General features: G+C 35.5%; 1 protein-coding gene across 2 annotated transcripts; it reads right to left on the bottom strand.

Moving 5' to 3' along the window:
• Positions 1 to 3,561: 3,561 nt before the first annotated feature.
• On the bottom strand, positions 3,562 to 15,195 carry LOC132345341 (uncharacterized). 2 transcript variants are annotated; one of them, XR_009494635.1, is made up of 5 exons: positions 15,041 to 15,195; positions 14,111 to 14,206; positions 13,247 to 13,994; positions 4,896 to 4,982; positions 3,562 to 4,648 (listed from the first exon to the last, which is right to left on the bottom strand). XR_009494635.1 is itself a non-coding variant. In XM_059887072.1 (5 exons), exons 1-4 carry the CDS (start codon positions 15,120 to 15,122, stop codon positions 4,906 to 4,908), a joined length of 339 nt encoding a protein of 112 aa, XP_059743055.1. In that variant the 5' UTR covers positions 15,123 to 15,185; the 3' UTR covers positions 3,562 to 4,648; positions 4,896 to 4,905. The 2 variants fall into 2 exon arrangements, 1 of the variants encoding a protein (XP_059743055.1); XM_059887072.1 differs by having other exon boundaries at positions 13,247 to 13,330; positions 15,041 to 15,185.
• Between the last annotated feature and the right edge of the window lie 4,990 nt (positions 15,196 to 20,185).

Below are 20,185 nucleotides of genomic sequence, written 5' to 3'. Positions count from 1 at the left end.
TGCCCTCACATATATGGCTGCTTTTAAATGTCCTAACTTCTCAGCTTGTTCTCAGAGCCTTTAGATGATCTGTTGTATGTCTCTTCCTCTAACCTCTTGCTCCAGTATATATAGGTCTGTAGAGTCCTTCAGCTTTTACCTGCAGTGTCTGCCATGTTTATTACTATTATCAACATTATAAACTACTCTTTCCCAAGATAATGGCCTTTTGGAAGTGGAGCATATTCTTTACAACAAACTTAGGGTGAGATACGCACATTTTCTCTTGAGAGAACAATGATGAGGCATTCAACCTAAATAGAGTAGTCAGTAATAAGACAATCACAGGAATTATATCTGGAGACTGTAAAATCCTAGTGCAGAAAATTCACTGAAAGTAGAAATTAAGATAGTAAGTATATTTGGAGCCTCAGCTATTAAAATGATTTGAAGAATCAGTTACCATCAGTTCCTCATGAAGATAATAAACTAGTTCTTACAGAAACACATGTTAAGGGAGAGAAATAGAGCAAAAAGGACCTTGAAAATTTATATTAGGCCATTACTTGAAGCTGAAATAAATGGGGAGTTAGATTACACAAAGATGAAGTTCCTTAGTGTGGCTTCCTCACACAAAACCACATGGTTCTTTTTCTAGAAAAAGAGGCTGAGAAAATTACATTATGGGCTACTAAACTATATATATTCATCTGAGATAAATGAATCTGTTAAGAACTGTGAAGAAGTCAAGCGAGCTGAAGTAGTTTTTAAATAAATGACCAATTGACAGAAGTAAATAAAATTAGTCTGCAAGTGAAAGTAGTTGATAGGAAAAGGAGAATACAAGAAAACTCTGACTTGGAGGCATTTGAGCTTACTTCCATTTTTGAGATTAGAATTATTCATTCTCATACTCCAATATCCACCCTCAATACTTTATGGGTCCCTGAATACCCAGAAAGGATAAGGCTGAAATTCTTGCTTTAACTCCTGCAACCCTCAGATTGATTGTCTTTGTCTAAGAATGATTCTGATATGAAATCTTCTACTTCATTGATTTTGTGGAGTATTATCTGTTAATTAAGAATTAGCTGTTTGGACTTCCCTGGTGGTCCAGTAGTTAAGAATCTGCCTGACACTGGTTTAGTCTCTGGTCTGGGAAGATTCCACATGCAGGGCAGCTAGGCCTGTGTGCCACAACTAATGAGCCTCAGCTCTAGAGCCTGCACTCAGCAAGGAAGACCTAGCACAGCCAAACATGAATAAACAAATAAATAAATTAAGGAAAAAGAATTATCCACTAAATTATTATCATTCCATTAATTAATTCCTTCATTAGCTTCTGCTACTGCTAAGTCGCTTCAGTCATGTCTGACTCTGTGCGACCCCATAGACGGCAGCCCACCTAGGCTCCTCTGTCCCTGGGATTCTCCAGGCAAGAGCACTGGAGTGGGTTGCCATTTCCTTCTCCAATGCATGAAAGTGAAAAGTGAAAGGGAAGTCGCTCAGTCGTATCCGATTCTTTGCGACCCCATGGACTGCATGCAGCCCACCAGGCTCCTCCGTCCATGGGATTTTCCAGGCAAGAGTACTAGAGTGGGGTGCCATTGCTTTCTCCACATTAGCTTCATAACTACATAATATTTTATTATTTTAGCAGTTATTCTAAATAACTAAAAATTTCAACATGCATTCTTGACCTAGTAATGACTAAGATAAATAATTATTTTACCTCTTCTTAGACATTTTAATAGCCTTCTTGTTGTTTTTGCTGTCACATCCAACTCTTTTGTGATCACGTGTACTGTAGTTCCCCAGTCTCCTCTGTCCATAGGATTTCCCAAGCAATATTTCCAGGGGATCTTCCTGACCCAGAGATTTAACCTGCATGTCCTACATTACAGGCAGATTCTTTACTCTCTGGGCCATAGCCTTAGGTCCTTTGCAGTGTAGTTCAAGCTTATGCAATTTTAAACTAGAGACACTAATATGGTTTTATATAACCACTATTCATTTAGATTTACACCTGCATTTCCCTATTTCATTGCCCTTTATCCTGAATCTTAGAGGTTCCATTTGGGATTATTTTCTAATGGACATTATAGTACATCCTTAGCATAGACCTAAGGTAATGACAATTTTTCTCTACCTATCTTAAATTATCTTTATTTCACTTATGGAATATAATTATATCTTCATATGATTCTCATATAATTATCTTTTCTCTGGGGATAGAGTTTTGTATAACAATTGTCTTTCAATACTTCCATGCTTTCTTTTTTCTTTTTATATATTAGCTACTGCTGCTGCTGCTGCTGCTGCTAAGTCGCTTCAGTCGTGTCCGACTCTGTGCGACCCCATAGACGGCAGCCCACCAGGCTCCCCCGTCCCTGGGATTCTCCAGGCAAGAACACTGGAGTGGGTTGCCATGTCCTTCTCCAATGCATGAAAGTGAAAAAATAAAGTGAAGTCACTCAGTCGTGTCTGACTCCAAGCGACCCCGTGGACTGCAGCCCTCCAGGCCCCTCCGTCCATGGGATTTTCCAGACAAGAGTACTGGAGTGGGGTGCCATTGCCTTCTCCAATATTAGCTACTGATTACTTCTTTAAAAGTAAATTCTGGACTTCCCCGGTTGTCCAGTGGTTAAGACTCGACTTTACAATGCAGAGGATGTGGGTTTAATCCCTGGTCAGGGAGCTAAGATCCCGTGTGCCTCATGGGCAAAAAAAAAAACAAAACAGAAAACAGAAGCAATGTTGTGACAAACTCAATAAAGACAAAAAAAAAGCATTAAAAAATAAATATACAAATATATATTTTGTATATTTATATACAAATATACAAATACAAATATTCTGTATTTTACTGCCTGCCTTTCAGCTTCCATTTATCTTTGGTTTTCAGCAATTAAACATGATATATGTAACACTGTCTTTATTTTGTTCACCCGATAGGAATTCAGAATGCTCTGGCATTATGTAGTTTGATGTCTTCTATCAGTTTTGGAATATTCACAGATATTAGCTATTCCACTGTAAGTTATGGGTAACCTGTATTTACAAAATCACATTTTGAGGTAAGAGATCATTAGGAGACACTGCCTTAACAAATGTGTTACTTTGTATATACATTTTAAAAATTGTTTTTCCTGAAAGAGGAAAGAGTTCACTATTGATATGTATGCATGCTCAGTCATTCAGTGGTGTCTGACTCTTTGCAACGCTATAGTCTATAGCTCATTAGACTCCTCTGTCCATAGGATTTTTCAGGCAAGCATACTGGAGTGGGTTGTCTTTTCTCCCCCAAGGCATCTTCCCAACCCAGGGATCATGTCACCTGCGTCTCCTACATTGGCAGGTAGATTCTTTATCATTGAGCCCCGGGAAGCCCAGTGATCTGTATATACAAGTTCAATTTAGAGCATTTTGTGTGATTGAGATGGTAGTAGTGCAACTGGGAAAGATTGTCAGGAATTATTTAGAGCAGAGACCAGCCTTGGCAGGGAGGAATGCTGAAATTATGAGGTGTGTCTCCCAAAGGCATCATATGGAAATTGTCAGCATATATGCCACAACTTATCATCATGCTATAGACTGAAGTCTTTATTAAAGGCAATAACAGAACTTGAATGCAATAAAAAAAGAAATAATATACAGTCGCATAGTAGATGAGAACTAAAAATAAAGGAGACCTATATTCTTTAAGCTTGCTGGAGTCTACTAAGGTGAAAAATATCACTTCTATTAGTCTCTTTCTTCCATATTCCAGAGAATGATTAGTATAAAATATTCATAAAATACTCTTTATAAAGAGCTAGTATAATATTTCATTCTTGAAAGTTATTTTTCTCATTTGTTTCTCTCTGAAAGATACAGCCAGGTAGGGAAAATGTAAATCTGCAGCCCTCAGATTTACTGACTATTTCTGAAGAAGCAATATTTTTACATCTTGATCTGACATGACTTACTGTTCTGAGGTCAGCATAGCATAATGGTTCCATGTGTAATCTCTAGACTAAACCTATCTTGGCTTAAATTATGTTTCTATTTTTTACTAGCTATACAACTTTGGAAAATTCCTCATTCTTTCTGGGTCTCAGTTTCTTTATTAATATGACAGCCATAAAAATAGTACAGTTTTGTAGGAATTATTGGGGCAGTGCATGATCTAATATAGTGATACATTGAAGTAGTATTGGGAACATTAGAAGCAATCAATAAATGTTAGGTATTTTTTAAGTGCTGATTGTGACTAAACGCTCCTTAGTGTATACGTGCTATGTGGTTTCCTCTTATTTATTTACCAGGGTCTGAGATTTTAATATATTAGCATTTACTTCTATGTACAAATATATTTAAAATTTAAAAATCACATAACCATTTAAGCCCATATTTTGATGTTTGGGTTTGATTAAGAGATCTCCAATCAATTATTACAATATGTTGAGTTTAGCATGCTTGAATGAACACATAATGTTAAAATGTCTCTATAATTATCTTCCGTATAAGAAAATGTGGGAAGGGTTATTGTGCCATACATTTCCAATTCTTCTTTGTTATATTTCTTGATAAGACTGGAGCTCAGGGCTTCAGGACAATTTCCTTGCTGCCAAGATCTTATTTTCAGCAGAAATAAGATATCAGTTTTCTTCAGAGAAGGACCAGTTACCTTGACAACAAAAAATGCATCCATGAGGATAACTGTCACCCATGCTAACTCTGTGTATCATAATTTTTGTATTATTGTTTTTAATTATCCTCCCTAACTTCAAGGGAAGCCCATGATATTTAAGAATTTTTCTGAAAAGTGAGCCATAGTTACTAACTTTGATTTTGTATTTATTAATTGTATATATGCATCTAAATTTAAACAACTTACATTGATAGCAAGATTCTCATTGCAATTCAATACTTACCTCGGTTTTGCTATATTGTGTTGCAGCGTCCAGGCACATTTGACGTATTGTTTTCATATGTATTCAGAATTTCTTCTAGACAATTAACTGGAATTTGTAAAATTTACAAATGAAAATACATTTTAAGATTTATCACTTTTAAACCTTTAAGAATGCAAATAAAATAGAAATTCAGAAAAGTTTAAATATAACTTATCCATTTATTTTTTAAATGATTAGCTGTGGAGTAAATTGGAATTATCACTTGCAAATAACTGACATTAAATATAAAACATTTTTCTTATGACAGACGTTTATGAGGTAATGACACATGCTTTAATCATTGCAGATTTCCACATCTGATTGATGCTATTCTAAGCAATTAGTAAACCCAATTAGGACATAATGACCAAAGTTGCCTCTGAAGCAAATGCCTTTGACATAGCACACATCCAGTTAGTCACAAAGTACTATTTATTCTATTACTACAGTGCTTCACATATCTATTTACTTTTTCACAGCACCATAACCTTTTCCCCATTCAGATTTTCATTATTTTTATGTGGAACTTTTATAATATTCTACAAACTCTCTATCACTATCCACTGTTTTTCTCAAGATGCCTCTAAAATTGACACCCCCATTACACAGCTTTACTAATGCTACCCTTTCAAAGATCTTCAAGCTATCAATTATTTATATTTTAAATTTCAAGCTCATTAAAATAAACAATTTCTAAAATTATGTCATTTTTTCTTAACATCCATATTTCTATTTTCAAATATGAAACCTTTAACCCTCATCATTTCACATGATGTATTTTGTTTTGTTTTGGAGAATCTGGCCCTCTCATTGGCTAAACTTGATTTGAAAAAAAATAGAGTGACTGGAACGCTCCTAGCTTGAATTTATTTTATTTAGTCTGAATGGCCTATGGTTGCTTCTAAGATAATTTGGAGACTTCACACAAATTGTAAAGAAAATCTTTCTGCATGCCTACTTTTTAAAGATCTGATCCTAGTCCAACTACAAGATCATGTAACTTGTTGGACATAAAGTTTCAATCAGCCAAGTGCAGGCTCATATGAGGGAGACTTTAAATTCTCTTGACCATAGTAGCGCAGTTTGAGTCTCAGATGCATTGCTGGACTCATAAGAATAAATGTACTAGAAGAGGATCAAAAAGGCAGAGTAAGAAGACATGGAATTCACCACCCCCTACACACATCAAAAATGCAACTACCTGTGGAATAATTGTCATGGAAAATGAACTGGAAACTGGCAGAAGTACTCCTATGCAACCAAGACTACAAGAATGACACACATGTAATTGGGTAAGACTGGAAAAAAAAGCAGAACCTGTATCCTTGGAGGAGACTAAGAGCAAAAGGGAGATTGTACAGGTGAACACTCGCCCTGGGACATGAGACGGTTGTGCCACAGCCCAGGTGTCCCAGTCCAGGGGTCCTACATGGAGGATGCAAGCCCCCTAGGCTTGTTGGAGAAGACTTGGGATGGAGAGAGGGGCTGAAGAAGCTTAAACTCCACTCTTAAGGCAGATGCTGGCTTGCCTGCCAAGTGCCTTCAAACAAAGCAGAAAGAGGTCTGATGTAGCAGCTGCTGCCTCACTGTGCTCCTAGATTCCTCACTCACTGCATGCCATCTATAACACAGATAACTAATGAGACTCTACTATTTAACACAATGTTCTGTGGTGACCTAAATGGGAAAGAAATCTAAAAATGAGTGGATATATGTGTACATATAACTGATTTACTTTACTGTAGAGCAGAAACTGACATTACAATGTAAAATTATGCTCCAATAAAATTTTTTTTGAATGTATTTGGAGAAAATATGGCTGAACATTTCCTAAACTTAAAGAAGGAAACAGATATCCAGGTACACAAAGCACACAGGGTTTCAAATAAGATGAAACCAAACAGACCTATACTAAGATGTGTCACAATTAAAATGGTGAAATTTAAAGATAGGGGATTCTAAAGGCAGAAAGAAACAAAAAGTCAGTCACAAGGGGACACCCATGAGGCTATGAGCTGATTTCTCTGCATAGTTAGAGGCTGGAAGGGAATGGGGTGATATAGTCAAAGGTCTGAATGGGAAAACCCTGCAACCTAGGATACTATATTCAGCAAGATTATCATTGAGTGAAGCAGGAGAGATAAAGACATCTTAGACAAACAAAAACTAAAAGAATTCAGCAGCACTAAACTTACCCTAAAAGAATGTTAAAGGGTTTTCTCTAAATGGAAAAGAAAAAAAAAAAAAAAAGAGTCTACAGAGAAGAGAAAATCCCAACAGAAAAGGCAAATGTATAGTAAGGATTGAGTATCACTTAAGCCAGGATGTCAATTAAAAAACAAGCAAACTAAAATGCTAAATATATCTATACCATAGGTATACATATTCATATGATTTTATGATTAAGCTGTTTCATTTTTCCTATTTTGAATATATTTATTTAATACCAATACTATAATGTTAAATTATCTTTAGTTTTATAGACTGTTTTGGTACCTGAAAAGACTAGATTGCTATCGCTCTTGTTAATATATTTCAGTATGTATTTTGCTAATCCTTTTTTTTACTTCCATGGGACTTAAACGAGTCAATCCTAAAGGAAATCAACCCTGAATATTCATTGGAAGGACTGGATGCTAAAGCTGAAGCTCCAATACTTTGGCCATCTGATGTGAAGAGCTGACTCATTGGAAAATACCCTGATGCTGGGAAAGATTGAAGGCAAAGGAGAAGAGGGCTGCAGAGGATGAGATGTTAGATAGCATCACCAACTCAATGGACATGAATTTGAGCAAATTCCGGGAGACAGTGAAGGACAAAGAAGCCTTGTGTGCTGCAGGTCACAAAGAGTTGGACATGACATAGTGACTGAACAACAACAACATAATTTATAATTAACATACTTGTCATGAAGATACACATGTATTGGGATCATATAAATCTTAAATAAATCTAGAATTGTTTAATTATCAACACAGTATTAGTCTTCCCACCAAGGTACACTTAATATATACTGAGTTCATTAGATGTATTTCTTTATGTCTTTTAATATTAAAAGGATTACAATCTCTTTTACATAAGCCATATGCATTTATTAGGTGTATTAATTTATGTAATAAAAAATTCACCAAGTACCTCTAATGTGACAACATAGTTTTCAAAAGCAAAGGTTAAAATGTAGAGCAAATATATACGTGGGTTCTTTCTAAAGAAGCTAACGAGCTAGTGGGAGAGACAGATCTTAAGTGAATAATCACACAAATAATTACACAGGTGAAATTGTGAAAGGTACTACAAATGAATCACTATTAAGATATTGTAACAGAGAAATCTGGCTTAATTATAAATGGATAGTGTTAATTGATTACTCTACTAAGGATTAGCTATTTAGAAGAAATGTAGAAGAAAGGCCGTTTCAGGCAAAAAAACAAAGCAGTCTATGCATATGCTTTGTAGCAAGAAGGATTACAGATAAAGTTATGGTTAATATCAGTCTACCCAGAGAAGTCCTGATTTATGCTTGTTGTCCTAGTGTAATTATTAGCATCATCTATTTTTGTTATTAAAATGATCCCTGTTTTTATAATGCTACATGGTAATACTAACTATGAGTCATTCAGGGAACTAAAAGATACCTGTGACTGGAACCCATAGAGTGAGAAAGTATGTGATACTAGCTGGGATAGAAACCATGGACCAAGTAAGGAAGGACTTCATACACCATGTTAAAGATTTTAAAATTTATATTGAATTTAGAGTATTAATAGGCTAAGTCTGGTGGGTTTATAAAATTTATATTTTGATTTGCATTTTTCTGATAATGAGTGATGTTGAGCATCTTTTCATGTGTTTGTTAGCCATCTGTATGTCTTTGGAGAAATGTCTATTTAGTTCTTTGGCCCATTTTTTGATTGGGGAACCCTCTTACACTGTTGGTGGGAATGCAAACTAGTACAGCCACTATGGAGAACAGTGTGGAGATTCCTTAAAAACCTGGAAATCGAACTGCCTTATGTCCCAGCAATCCAACTGTTGGGCATACACACCGAGGAAACCAGAATTGAAAGAGACACGTGTACCTCAATGTTCATCACAGCACTGTTTATAATAGCCAGGACATGGAAACAACCTAGATGTCCATCAGCAGATGAATGGATAAGAAAGCTGTGGTACATATACACAATGGAGTATTACTCAGCCATTAAAAAGAATGCATTTGAATCAGTTCTAATGAGGTGGATGAAACTGGAGCCTATTATACAGAGTGAAGTAAGCCAGAAAGAAAAACACCAATACAGTATACTAACGCATATATATGGAATTTAGAATGATGGTAACAATAACCCTGTATATGAGACAGCAAAAGAGACACTGATGTATAGAACAGTCTTATGGATTCTGTGGGAGAGGGAGAGGGTGGGGTGATTTGGGAGAATGGCATTGAAACATGTATAATGTCATATATGAAATGAATCGCCAGTCCAGGTTCGATGCATGCTACTGGATGCTTGGGGCTAGTGTACTGGGACAACCCAGAGGGATGGTATGGGGAGGGAAGAAGGAGGAGGGTTCAGGATGGGGAACACGTGTATACCTGTGGCAGATTTATTTTGATATATGGCAAAACCAATACAATATTGTAAAGTTAAAAAATAAAATAAAATTTAAAAAAAGAAAAAAATTATATTTTGAAGAGGTTACTCTGGAAATTTAATGGAGGAGGTCAAGGGTGAATTGCAGTTAGACCTTTAGGAGGTTTATAGCCTAGACTAAGGAAGAGAGAGAAAGAGAGAGAAAGAATTGCTTAGATTAGATGGGTAATAATGCAACTGTAGAGAAGTGTATTTATTCAATAAATTGGAATAATCAGTGGCAGTTAAACAACGCAGATGATTCCTAGGCTTGTCTCACTAGACAGGTGCCAAGAGAGACAACAGTATTAAAGTATTTCTTTCCCACTGATGCCAGTAAGATCATGGCTGGGCAGCAAGTCTATTTAAAAATATTGTAGGCTAAGTGTTTTTCAAGATATCAAAGAAGAAATGCAAAGTGAGAGGCTTAATATGTGGACCTGAATATTGGATGTTAGCTCTAGATGGTATATAATGAAACTCTGTTAACTTTGTTTCAAGCATTGTTATTGAAGTGTCTTTATTATGAATTTTTTTTCAGTAGATTTTCTTGGTATATCTACGTTAGAAAGCACATCATCCACATATACTTTCAGTGTGTGTGTTTGTATCTGTTCAGACGTGTCCAACTCTGCAACCCCTTGGACTGTAGCCCACCAGTCTCCTCTGTCCGTGGAATTTTCCAGGCAAGTATACTGGAGTGGGTTGCCATTTCCTTCTCTGATAATTTCAGTATTTAATTTCAAATATTTGTATCTAAAAAGGTTTTCCCACGTCGATTTCTTTGCCCATCAAATCCAAAAGAATAATAGCAATTATAAACCTGTGTGCATGTCAAGAAGCAACAGTTAGAACTGAACATGGAACAATACACTGGTTCAAAATTGGGAAAGGAGTATATCAAGGTTGTATAGTGCCATCCTGCTTATTTAACTTCTATGCAGAGTACATCTTGTGAAATGCAAGGCTGGAAGGATTACAAGCTGGAATCAAGATTGCTGAGAGAAATAGCAGCCTCAGATATGCAGATAACACCATCCTCATGGCAAAAAGCAAAGAGACTTGATGAAGGTGAAAGAGGAAAGTGAAAAATCTGGCTTAAAGCAACATTAAAAAAAACTAAGATCATGGCTTCTGGTCTCATCACTTCATGGCATATAGACGGGGAAACGATGGAAACAGTGACAGATTTTACTTTCTTGGGCTCCAAGATCACTGTGGAAGATGACTACAGCCATAAAATTAAAAGACGCTTGCTCCTTGGAAGCATATTAAAAAGCAGAGGCATTGCTTTGCCTACAAAGGTCTGTCTAGTCAAAGCTATGGTTTTTCCAGTAGTCGTGTATGGATGTGAGAGTGGGGCCATAAAGAAGGCTAAGTGCCAAAGAATTGATGCTTTCGAACTGTGGTGCTGGAGAAGACACTCGAGAGTCCCTTGGACTGGAAGGAGATCCAACCAGTCCATCCTAAAGGAAGTCAACCCTGAATATTCAATGCAAGGACAGATGCTGAAGCTGAAACTCCAATACTTTGGCTGCCTGATGCGAAGAACTGACTCAGTGGAAAAGACATTGATGCTGGGAAAGATTGAAGGCAGGAGGAGAAGGGGACGACAGAGGACGAGATGGTTTGATGGCATCACCAACTCGATGGACATGAATTTGAGCAGACTCTGCAATAGTGAAGGACAGGGAAGCCTGGTGTGCTTGAAGTCCATGGGGTCCCAAAGAGTCAGACATGACTGGGCGACTAAGCATAGCATAGCACACGCTTGCCTTATGAATTTGAATGGGACTCTTTGATCTTTTGCTAGCTACTAAACAGTTTGTCTAGGAGTCATATTTTGTTCGGAGAAGGCAATGGCACCCCACTCCAGTACTCTTGCCTGGAGAATCCCAGGGACAGAGGAGCCTGGTGGGCTGCAGTCCATGGGATCACTAAGAGTCGGACATGACTGAGTGACTTCACTTTCACTTTTCATTTTCATGCATTGGAGAAGGCAATGGCAACCCACTCCAGTGTTCTTGCCTGGAGAATCCCAGGGACGGGGGAGCCTGGTGGGCTGCCATCTATGGGGTCGCACAGAGTCGGATACGACTGAAGCGACTTAGCAGCAGCAGCAGCAGCATGTTTTGTTATTAAGATCTTTTCAAGTTCATTCTTAAAAATTACCATTTTTGTGCATCCAAATAGATATTTATTTATCTATAGAATATAGCTATATTTATTCAATTTCTCTACATTGTCATTTATTATCATATATGTCTTTGTTTGGAATTGTACACAAAGTTTTTATGTTTATTTCTTTTTTAAAAATTTTTTTATTATTATTATTTTTTTACTTTACAATATTGTATTGGTTTCGCCACATATCAACATGCATCCGCCACGGGTGTACACGTGTTCCCCATCCTGAACCCCCCTCCCACCTCCCTCCCCATACCATCCCTCTGGGTCATCCCAGTGCACCAGCCCCAAGCATCCAGTAGCATGCATCGAACCTGGACTGGCAATTCGTTTCTTATATGATATTATACATGTTTCAATGCCATTCTCCCAAATCATTTCCCGCCTCCCTCTCCCACAGAGTCCAAAAGACTGTTCTATACACCTGTGTCTCTTTTGCTGTCTCTCATACAGGGTTGTCGTTACCATCTTTCTAAATTCCATATATATGCGTTAGTATACTGTATTGGTGTTTTTCTTTCTGGCTTACTTCACTCTGTATAATAGGCTCCAGTTTCATCCACCTCATTAGAACTGATTCAAATGTATTCTTTTTAATGGCTGAGTAATACTCCATTGTGTATATGTACCACGGCTTTCTTATCCATTCATCTGCTGATGGACATCTAGGTTGCTTCCATGTCCTGGCTATTATAAACAGTGCTGCGATGAACATTGAGGTACACGTGTCTCTTTCAATTCTGGTTTCCTCAGTGTGTATGCCCAGCAGTGGGATTGATGGGTTGTATGGCAGTTCTATTTCTGAAAATTATATATTATACTATATTCTACTGATTTAGATCTACTTATAACTTTTGAATAAATTTATCCTTCATATGTTTTGTGCTGTTGTTTTCTCTGCTTTGTAAGCATAAATTACCTTACTTTCTATTTTTGAAAGAATTTTCATGTTTCTGGTTTGCAGATAGTACCATTTATGAGTCTATAATTTTAAAAGCTAATATATTTTCTAATATTAGGACACTGAGTTCAAGCAATATATAGACTTGGTCCAAAATCCTGATAATATTTTTTTTTCATTTTTTGATGAATCTCTGCCCATTATCATTTTATTTCTTCTATTAGATTATTTCTTTCAAATTCCTGACTTGATGTCCTTACAGTTAGTTTTTAACTGCCCAAATAATAAATTCTATAAATATCTCCAAGTTTTCTTACATCTCACAGTTGCTAAGTCTAATGTCAGTAAAAATACAATAACATAAAGAACATTGCTATTATTTTTCATTTTTTTTCAAAATACACAGCTATCCACCAACATCTTTGATAAGCTCACCTGGGACAAAGCTATTGTTGATAATTCAAAAACTGAATTGGTAAAATTACTTTTATGCAACTAAAATAACAAATGAGGAAAATAACTTTAGTAAAGCCTTAGAATTAATTTCAAATGCTTCAAAATTCTATTCTAGTAACTTTTAACAAGTTAATGAAAACCTGAAAAATACTTACCCTTAGCTATCATAAATGCAGCTAGTGCAAGAGCAATTAAATAAAGCAAGGCAAATATCACTGTAGCAATGCACCATGGAGACTCTGCCCAAAGAGAAAAAGAAGTAGTTCACCATGATGATCAATGGAAACAAGATTAGGAGTTGGGATTAGAAGGAATTTTGGCTAGGAATATTCACCCTATTAGAATTTGAATGAAATCTAAATCCAGAGGAGTGCTGCATCATTGGTATTCCCACTCTGCAAGGAAAACTTTAAAAACTATTTTGAAGATTTGGATATAGCTAAGGAAATATGAATATTTTTATGTAGGAATGTTGAAGTAACAAGTTGCTCTAGTAAAGACATTTTACGATCAAAAACAGAACTTCAGAAATCCTACAAGGGATTTAATTTATCACCTTCCTTTAATTAAACAATTTTTTCCCCCATCTTTGTAGCAGAACTAAGAATATAACTTCTGCATTAGCTGTTGACCTTGACAGATACTCTGTGATAGTTTTGATAAAATCTGGCTACTATGATATACCTCCCTCAGTCCATTTCATTTTTAGAAATATTGTAGCATAAAAGGAGCACTTACCTTTTGCAAAGCTAAAATATCAACCCCCAAAATATCTAGAAACATTCTTCATTCTATGGCATGGTACATCATTTTAAGCCATGGTTGATTATTCAGAGCAAAATGATCAGTTGTTCATTGTTCATTTCCATTTGCTCTAAACACTAGACTTTGGGTCCTTATGACCTGCTTAAAAGTGTATGAGGGATGATTTCCATTTGAAAGATTAGTCCTTTTATTTTCATGACTTCTCATTAAAATATGAAGGCAAAAAAAGGAGTCTAGAGTTTTACATTTTTTACCTTTTGCTTTCCAAATCCTAGTTAGTTTTCTCTTCTGAATATTTGAAGAATCACGAAGTTTGAGTTCGGAGTATGTTACACTTTCATCACAAAACTCTAGAAAGTATGTTAGAAAAATGCATGCAATAAACAGTTATAATTTTATATATACACATGTATATATACATATATTTATAATGACACAGAATTAAAAGCATGTTAGAAACATAAATTGTCCCTATTTTAGACTTATAACAAAATTTTAAAAATTGGCTCAGTTAGGCAGTTGCTTTGTGAATTGTGGCAAGCTTTTTTTTATCCTTAGTTTCTTATATAAAATAAGAATAACAGTAATATTTATCCATATATATATTGTGGAGATTAAGCTAATGTATATAAAGTCAATAGCATGGTGCTTGAAGCAATAAACATTCAATAAGTTTTATTATTATAAAAATAGTCATAGTAGTAGTTAGAATAGTAATTATAAGAATATAATGGACAATAGCATCTGAAGTAATACCAGTTGCAGAAAGAATAGAAATTTAAGAATTAGTTTAAGTACCTATAATTTAAATGTCTACAAATGCTCCTTCTTACAGTTGAATTTAATGTTAATGAAAAGAGTGTGAGAAACAAAATCATCTAATTCTTGCTAGGTAGATAAATTTTCCTAGCAATATGTACTCTTTCAGTGCAAGAAAAGCAGAATTCACAGCCACCAAGTCAATAATATTTTTCCAAATAATATTAAATCTTAATCCATTATAAATATTTACTTCTCAGACAGTGATTGTATTTTAAATTCCCTTCCATTGGAAAATCTAAAATTCATTTGCAAGAACAAAAGGTTTTAAACCCTTCTTCTAAAAGTAGCTAGCTATGGACTTAGTTATTTATAATATTATTTTCTCAGTAAATAGAGGAATTACTTAGCAATAGCAGCATTACCTGTATTTAGTTCATTCAATTCCTCTGGCAAACGTTGATGACCAGGACAGGGGCTGGACAGTGCTGCTGTCTTTGGTTCCATAGTTGAATGCAGATTGCATGGATCAGATGCTTAGCAGAGGGTCAGAATGAAACAGGATCAAGGAAACAGATCTGTTCATACGCAACATCAGACAGGATGTTTACTCTAAATTTAATATGTAAAGTACTTTTTACACTTAAGAAAATAAAAGGCAATGTAATTCAGCTCCAATAGATTAACTTTGTTATTCTTCCATGTGTAATGAAGCTCTTCTTTATTTCCAAAGATAAACTTTAAAATTATATTAACTATAATGATCTTTTCTCTGCCGTTATTTTTCAAAAATAATAAATGAACAAAGAATGTGAAAACATTGTTATGTAAATAAGTGATATATTGTATTCAAATAAAATGTAACAAATACTCATTTTTAAAAATATCTTTTTTGTGGTTATAAATATTCATAATCATTGTTAAAAGGTGCCTTAGAGGAAATGAAAATGACATAAAACTCTGTTCCCGCAACACAACTTCTGTTGAAATAATTATTCATAACTTTTCTTTGTTTTTCAAGTGACAAATTGATGTTTTGTTTAAAGAAGTAAAAAGAACAATGTAACTATCAATAAGTTAAATAATGAGATAAATTATAATGTATTCCTACCATAAAACTTTCACAGTCATTAAGTATAAATGAGACAGTTCTACAAATATTGGTATGAATGTTCTGTGATAAATAGAAAAAAGGTTCAAATTATTGCAAGCTCTATTATATTTGGTAGAAAAAATATCTGTTGTTATCCATGTGCTCACAGTTTAATAATATGTGTCTAACCTGGTACTTTAAGATTGATATAATAATATTTAAGTGACTAACTTGGTAAGTCTTAATTTTACATATGTAGTTTTCCATTTTTGTGTTGCTACTTTTAATGAACATATTTTTTATCATTGAAAAAATTAAAGTATGTACATGTGAAATTTCATTCTCAGCCTAATGTGTGCTCTGAGATATACACACCACAGTGACCACAGAGGCCCCTGTCCTCACCTTTGATCAATAGAAATGAACTTCATAGCACAAGAATGTAATTTGACAGGGAGACTATGAATGTTCTTGGGTCTTGTTTTGTTTTGGAAGTGAGTAAAGATAATGATCATTTATAGACATTAATGATTTAAGTACACGTACTTTAAATTTGAGTAAAGGCTAAAAAGAAGAAAAGAAATAATAATTTCAAAAATTATAGAGGGAAACATAAATTGAGAAAAATAAATGCACAAGAAAAGATAGGGGGAAAATAAAACAATCAGATCAGATCAGATCAGATCAGTTGCTTAGTCACGTCCGACTCTTTGCGACCCCATTAATCGCAGCACACCAGGCTTCCCTGTCCATCACCAACTCCCGGAGTTCACTCAGACTCATGTCCATCAAGTCAGTGATGCCATCCAGCCATCTCATCCTCTGTCGTTCCCTTCTCCTCTTGCCCCCAATCCCTCCCAGCATCAGAGTCTTTTCCAATGAGTCAACTCTTCGCATGAGGTGGCCAAAGTACTGGAGTTTCAGCTTTAGCCTCATTCCTTCCAAAGAAATCCCAGGGTTGATCTCCTTTAGAATGCACTGGTTGGATCTCCTTGCAGTCCAAGGGACTCTCAAGAGTCTTCTCCAACACCACAGTTCAAAAGCATCAATTCTTCTGTGCTCAGCCTTCTTCACAGTCCAACTCTCACATCCATACATGACCACAGGAAAAACCATAGCCTTGACTAGATGCACCTTTGTTGGTAAAGTAATGTCTCTGCTTTTGAATATGCTGTCTAGGTTAGTCATAACTTTCCTTCCAAGGAGTAAGCGTCTTTTAATTTCATGGCTGTAGTCACCATCTGCAGTGATTTTGGAGCCCAGAAAAATAAAACAATAGACAGGACAAATAGAAAGCACAAAATTATGATATTGATTAAAAAGATAAAATGCTTCTAAAGTAAATGTGGATGCTCTAAATGTCCTGATTAAAAGATAAAAACTATTGTGTAAATTAAAAAAAATTTAAGTGTTATGTGTTATTTACAGAAATCATACCTAGTAGATAAGGATGCACGATGGTTGAAAATAAAAATAAATAATGCAAACACTGATCAAATAAAAGCTCTTGATACCTGACAAAATACACTCTAATGCAAAATATAGTATTTAAGGTGGGTTTTTAATAACAATTAAAAGTTTCAATTCAATAGTAATATAATTTTAATATAATTTTTAAATATAACTTCAAAATGTAGCCAGGATAAATGACATGCATATTCAGAAGGGGAATAAACAACGCATTCAAGATGACTTCCTAGTGCTGCTTTTGGAAATGTATCATTGTTCTTGATCTTCTTCAGTTTTTATTATAATGTGATTTTTATGAACTATTTAACAAAATAGTTTTTATGAACTAATCAAACAAAAGAGAGAACTATTTCTCTCTTTTGTTTGATTAAAGTTAAGTAGGCTTCATAAATCTATGGGTTGGTCTCTCATTATTACTGGGTTGAAAAAGTCTTTGCTATTAATTTTACAGAAGGCACATCTGCCTCTTTCTTCACTCTTTCTAAAATGCTGCTTGCTACATCTTTAATTTATTTTTTCATAATTTCTATCTTTTTGTCTTATGTACTGTATTTTTTTATTTTATTTTTAATCTTTACAATATTGTATTGGTTTTGCCATATATCAACATGAATCTGCCACAGGTATACACGTGTTCCCCATCGTGAACCCTCCTCCCTCCTCCCTCCCTGTACCATCCCTCTGGGTCATCCCAGTGCACCAGCCCCAAGCATCCAGTAGCATGCATCGAACCTGGACTGGCGATTCGTTTCATATATTATGTTACACATGTTTCAATGCCATTCTCCCAAATCATTCCACCCTCTCCCTCTCCCACAGAGTCCAAAAGACTGTTCTATACATCAGTGTCTCTTTTGCTGTCTCGTATACAGGGTTATTGTTGCCATCTTTCTAAATTCCATATATATGTGTTAGTATACTGTATTGGTGTTTTTCTTTCTGGCTTACTTAACTCTGTATAATAGGTTCCAGTTTCATTCACCTCAGTAGAACTGATTCAAATGTATTCTTTTTAATGGCTGAGTAATACTCCATTGTGTATATGTACCACGGCTTTCTTATCCATTCATCTGCTGATGGACATCTAGGTTGCTTCCATGTCCTGGCTATTATAAATAGTGCTGTGATGAACATTGAGGTACACGTGTCTCTTTCAATTCTGGTTTCCTCAGTGTGTATGCCCAGCAGTGGGATTGCTGGGTCGTATGGCAGTTCTATTTCTAGTTTTTTAAGGACTCTCCACACTGTTCTCCATAGTGGCTGTACTAGTTTGTGTTCCCACCAACCGTGTAAGAGGGTTGCCTTTTCTCCACACCCTCTCCAGCATTTTAAACAGTGGCTTCAGAAACATTTTTCAGTTTACTAATTTTCTCCTCATCTGTGTCAAATTAGAGGTAAACTTATCCAATATTCTGTTTTATTAGTAATTCTATTTAGTGTTTTTTCAAATCTTCTTGATCATTTTAAGTTTCTTGTTCTCTAAACACATTGCCCATTTTGTCTTATATTTCTTTGAACACAGTAAATACAATTAATTTATATGTCCCTGATTATTACAGTAATAATTCTGTAAATATTTTCTGCTATTATTTTTATTCCTGCTGCTTCCGTCTAAGGTCCCTTGCTTACTTGTGTGCATAGTTTTTAGTTTGTTTGCTTTTGACTCTGAGATTTTCATTTTTTTCACTAATTTATTTATGAGAGCTTATTAAACTTGATATGAAAGAGTTGTGCTAGAGAATCTTTGCATTTTCTTTTGCTAGGTGACATATTAAGAGAAACATCATTAATTTTGAACACCTTTAAAAGAAAAATCTTGGAGGAGTGATACCACCAAAAGGGAAACATAGATCTTTTCTGATTCCAGTCACCCTCAAAGAAGACAACTAGCAACTATCCACAGATAAGACATGTTGTGAAAATCCTAGAATATGCGGGTGAGGGTGAAATTCTCCCTTGGACTACAGAGACCAAGAAGGACTATGTTTGAAGGGTAAAAGGAATGGCTACATTCTGACCACAGTAGATGTGATAAACCCCATTAATACAATGACAAAAATATTATGATAATCTCAAAAAACACAAGAAAAGATCTGACAAAATTCTTTATCAATTTATGATAAAACTCTAAACAATTTATGTATAGAAAGAACATGTGTATGTGTGCTTAGTCACTTAGTTGTGTCTGACTTTTGGGGACCCCACGGACTGTAGCCCATCAGGCTCCTCTGTTCATGGGATTTTCCAGGCTAGAATACTGGGGCAGGTAGCCATTTCCTTCTGCAGGGTATCTTCCAGACCCAGGGATCAAACATGGGTCTCGTGAATTGCAGGCGCTTCCATGTGAGCCACCAGGGAAGCCCTACCTCAGTATATAAAGGCTTTATATGACAAGCTCACATCATACTCAATGGTGAAAGGCTGAAAAATGTTCTTCTAACCTGAGTAACAAAACAACGATGCTCACTCTTACTACTTATATTCAACATAGTACTGAAAGTCCTAGTTAGGGTGATAAGGCCAGAAAAGGATATAAAAGGCATTGAGCAGCTCATGCAGCTCAATACTAGAAAAATAAATGACACAATAAAAAATGGGCCAAAGAACTAAACAGACATTTCTCCAAAGAAGACATACAGATGGCTAATAAACACATGACAAAATGCTCAACATCTCTCATTATCAGAGAAATGCAAATCAAAATCACAATGAAGTACCATCTCACGCCAGTCAGAATGGCTGCTATCAAAAAGTCTACAAACAATAAATATTGGACAGGGTGTGGAGAAAAGGGAACCCTCTTACGCTGTTGGTGGGAATGCAAACTAGTACAGCCACTGTGGAGAACAATATGGAAATTCTTTAAACTGGAAATAGAACTGTCATATGACCCAGCAATCCCACTGTTGGGCATATACAGTGAGGAAACCAGAATTGAAAGAGACACATGTACCCCAATCTTAATTGCAGCACTATTTACAATAGCTAGGACATAGAAGCAACCAAG

The sequence above is a fragment of the Bos taurus genome, chromosome 5 (assembly GCF_002263795.3).
Source record: "Bos taurus isolate L1 Dominette 01449 registration number 42190680 breed Hereford chromosome 5, ARS-UCD2.0, whole genome shotgun sequence".
Classification (NCBI taxonomy): Eukaryota; Metazoa; Chordata; class Mammalia; order Artiodactyla; family Bovidae; genus Bos; species Bos taurus.
Note: the sequence above shows the minus strand (reverse complement) of the source record. Positions and strands in the feature narration are given on the sequence as shown.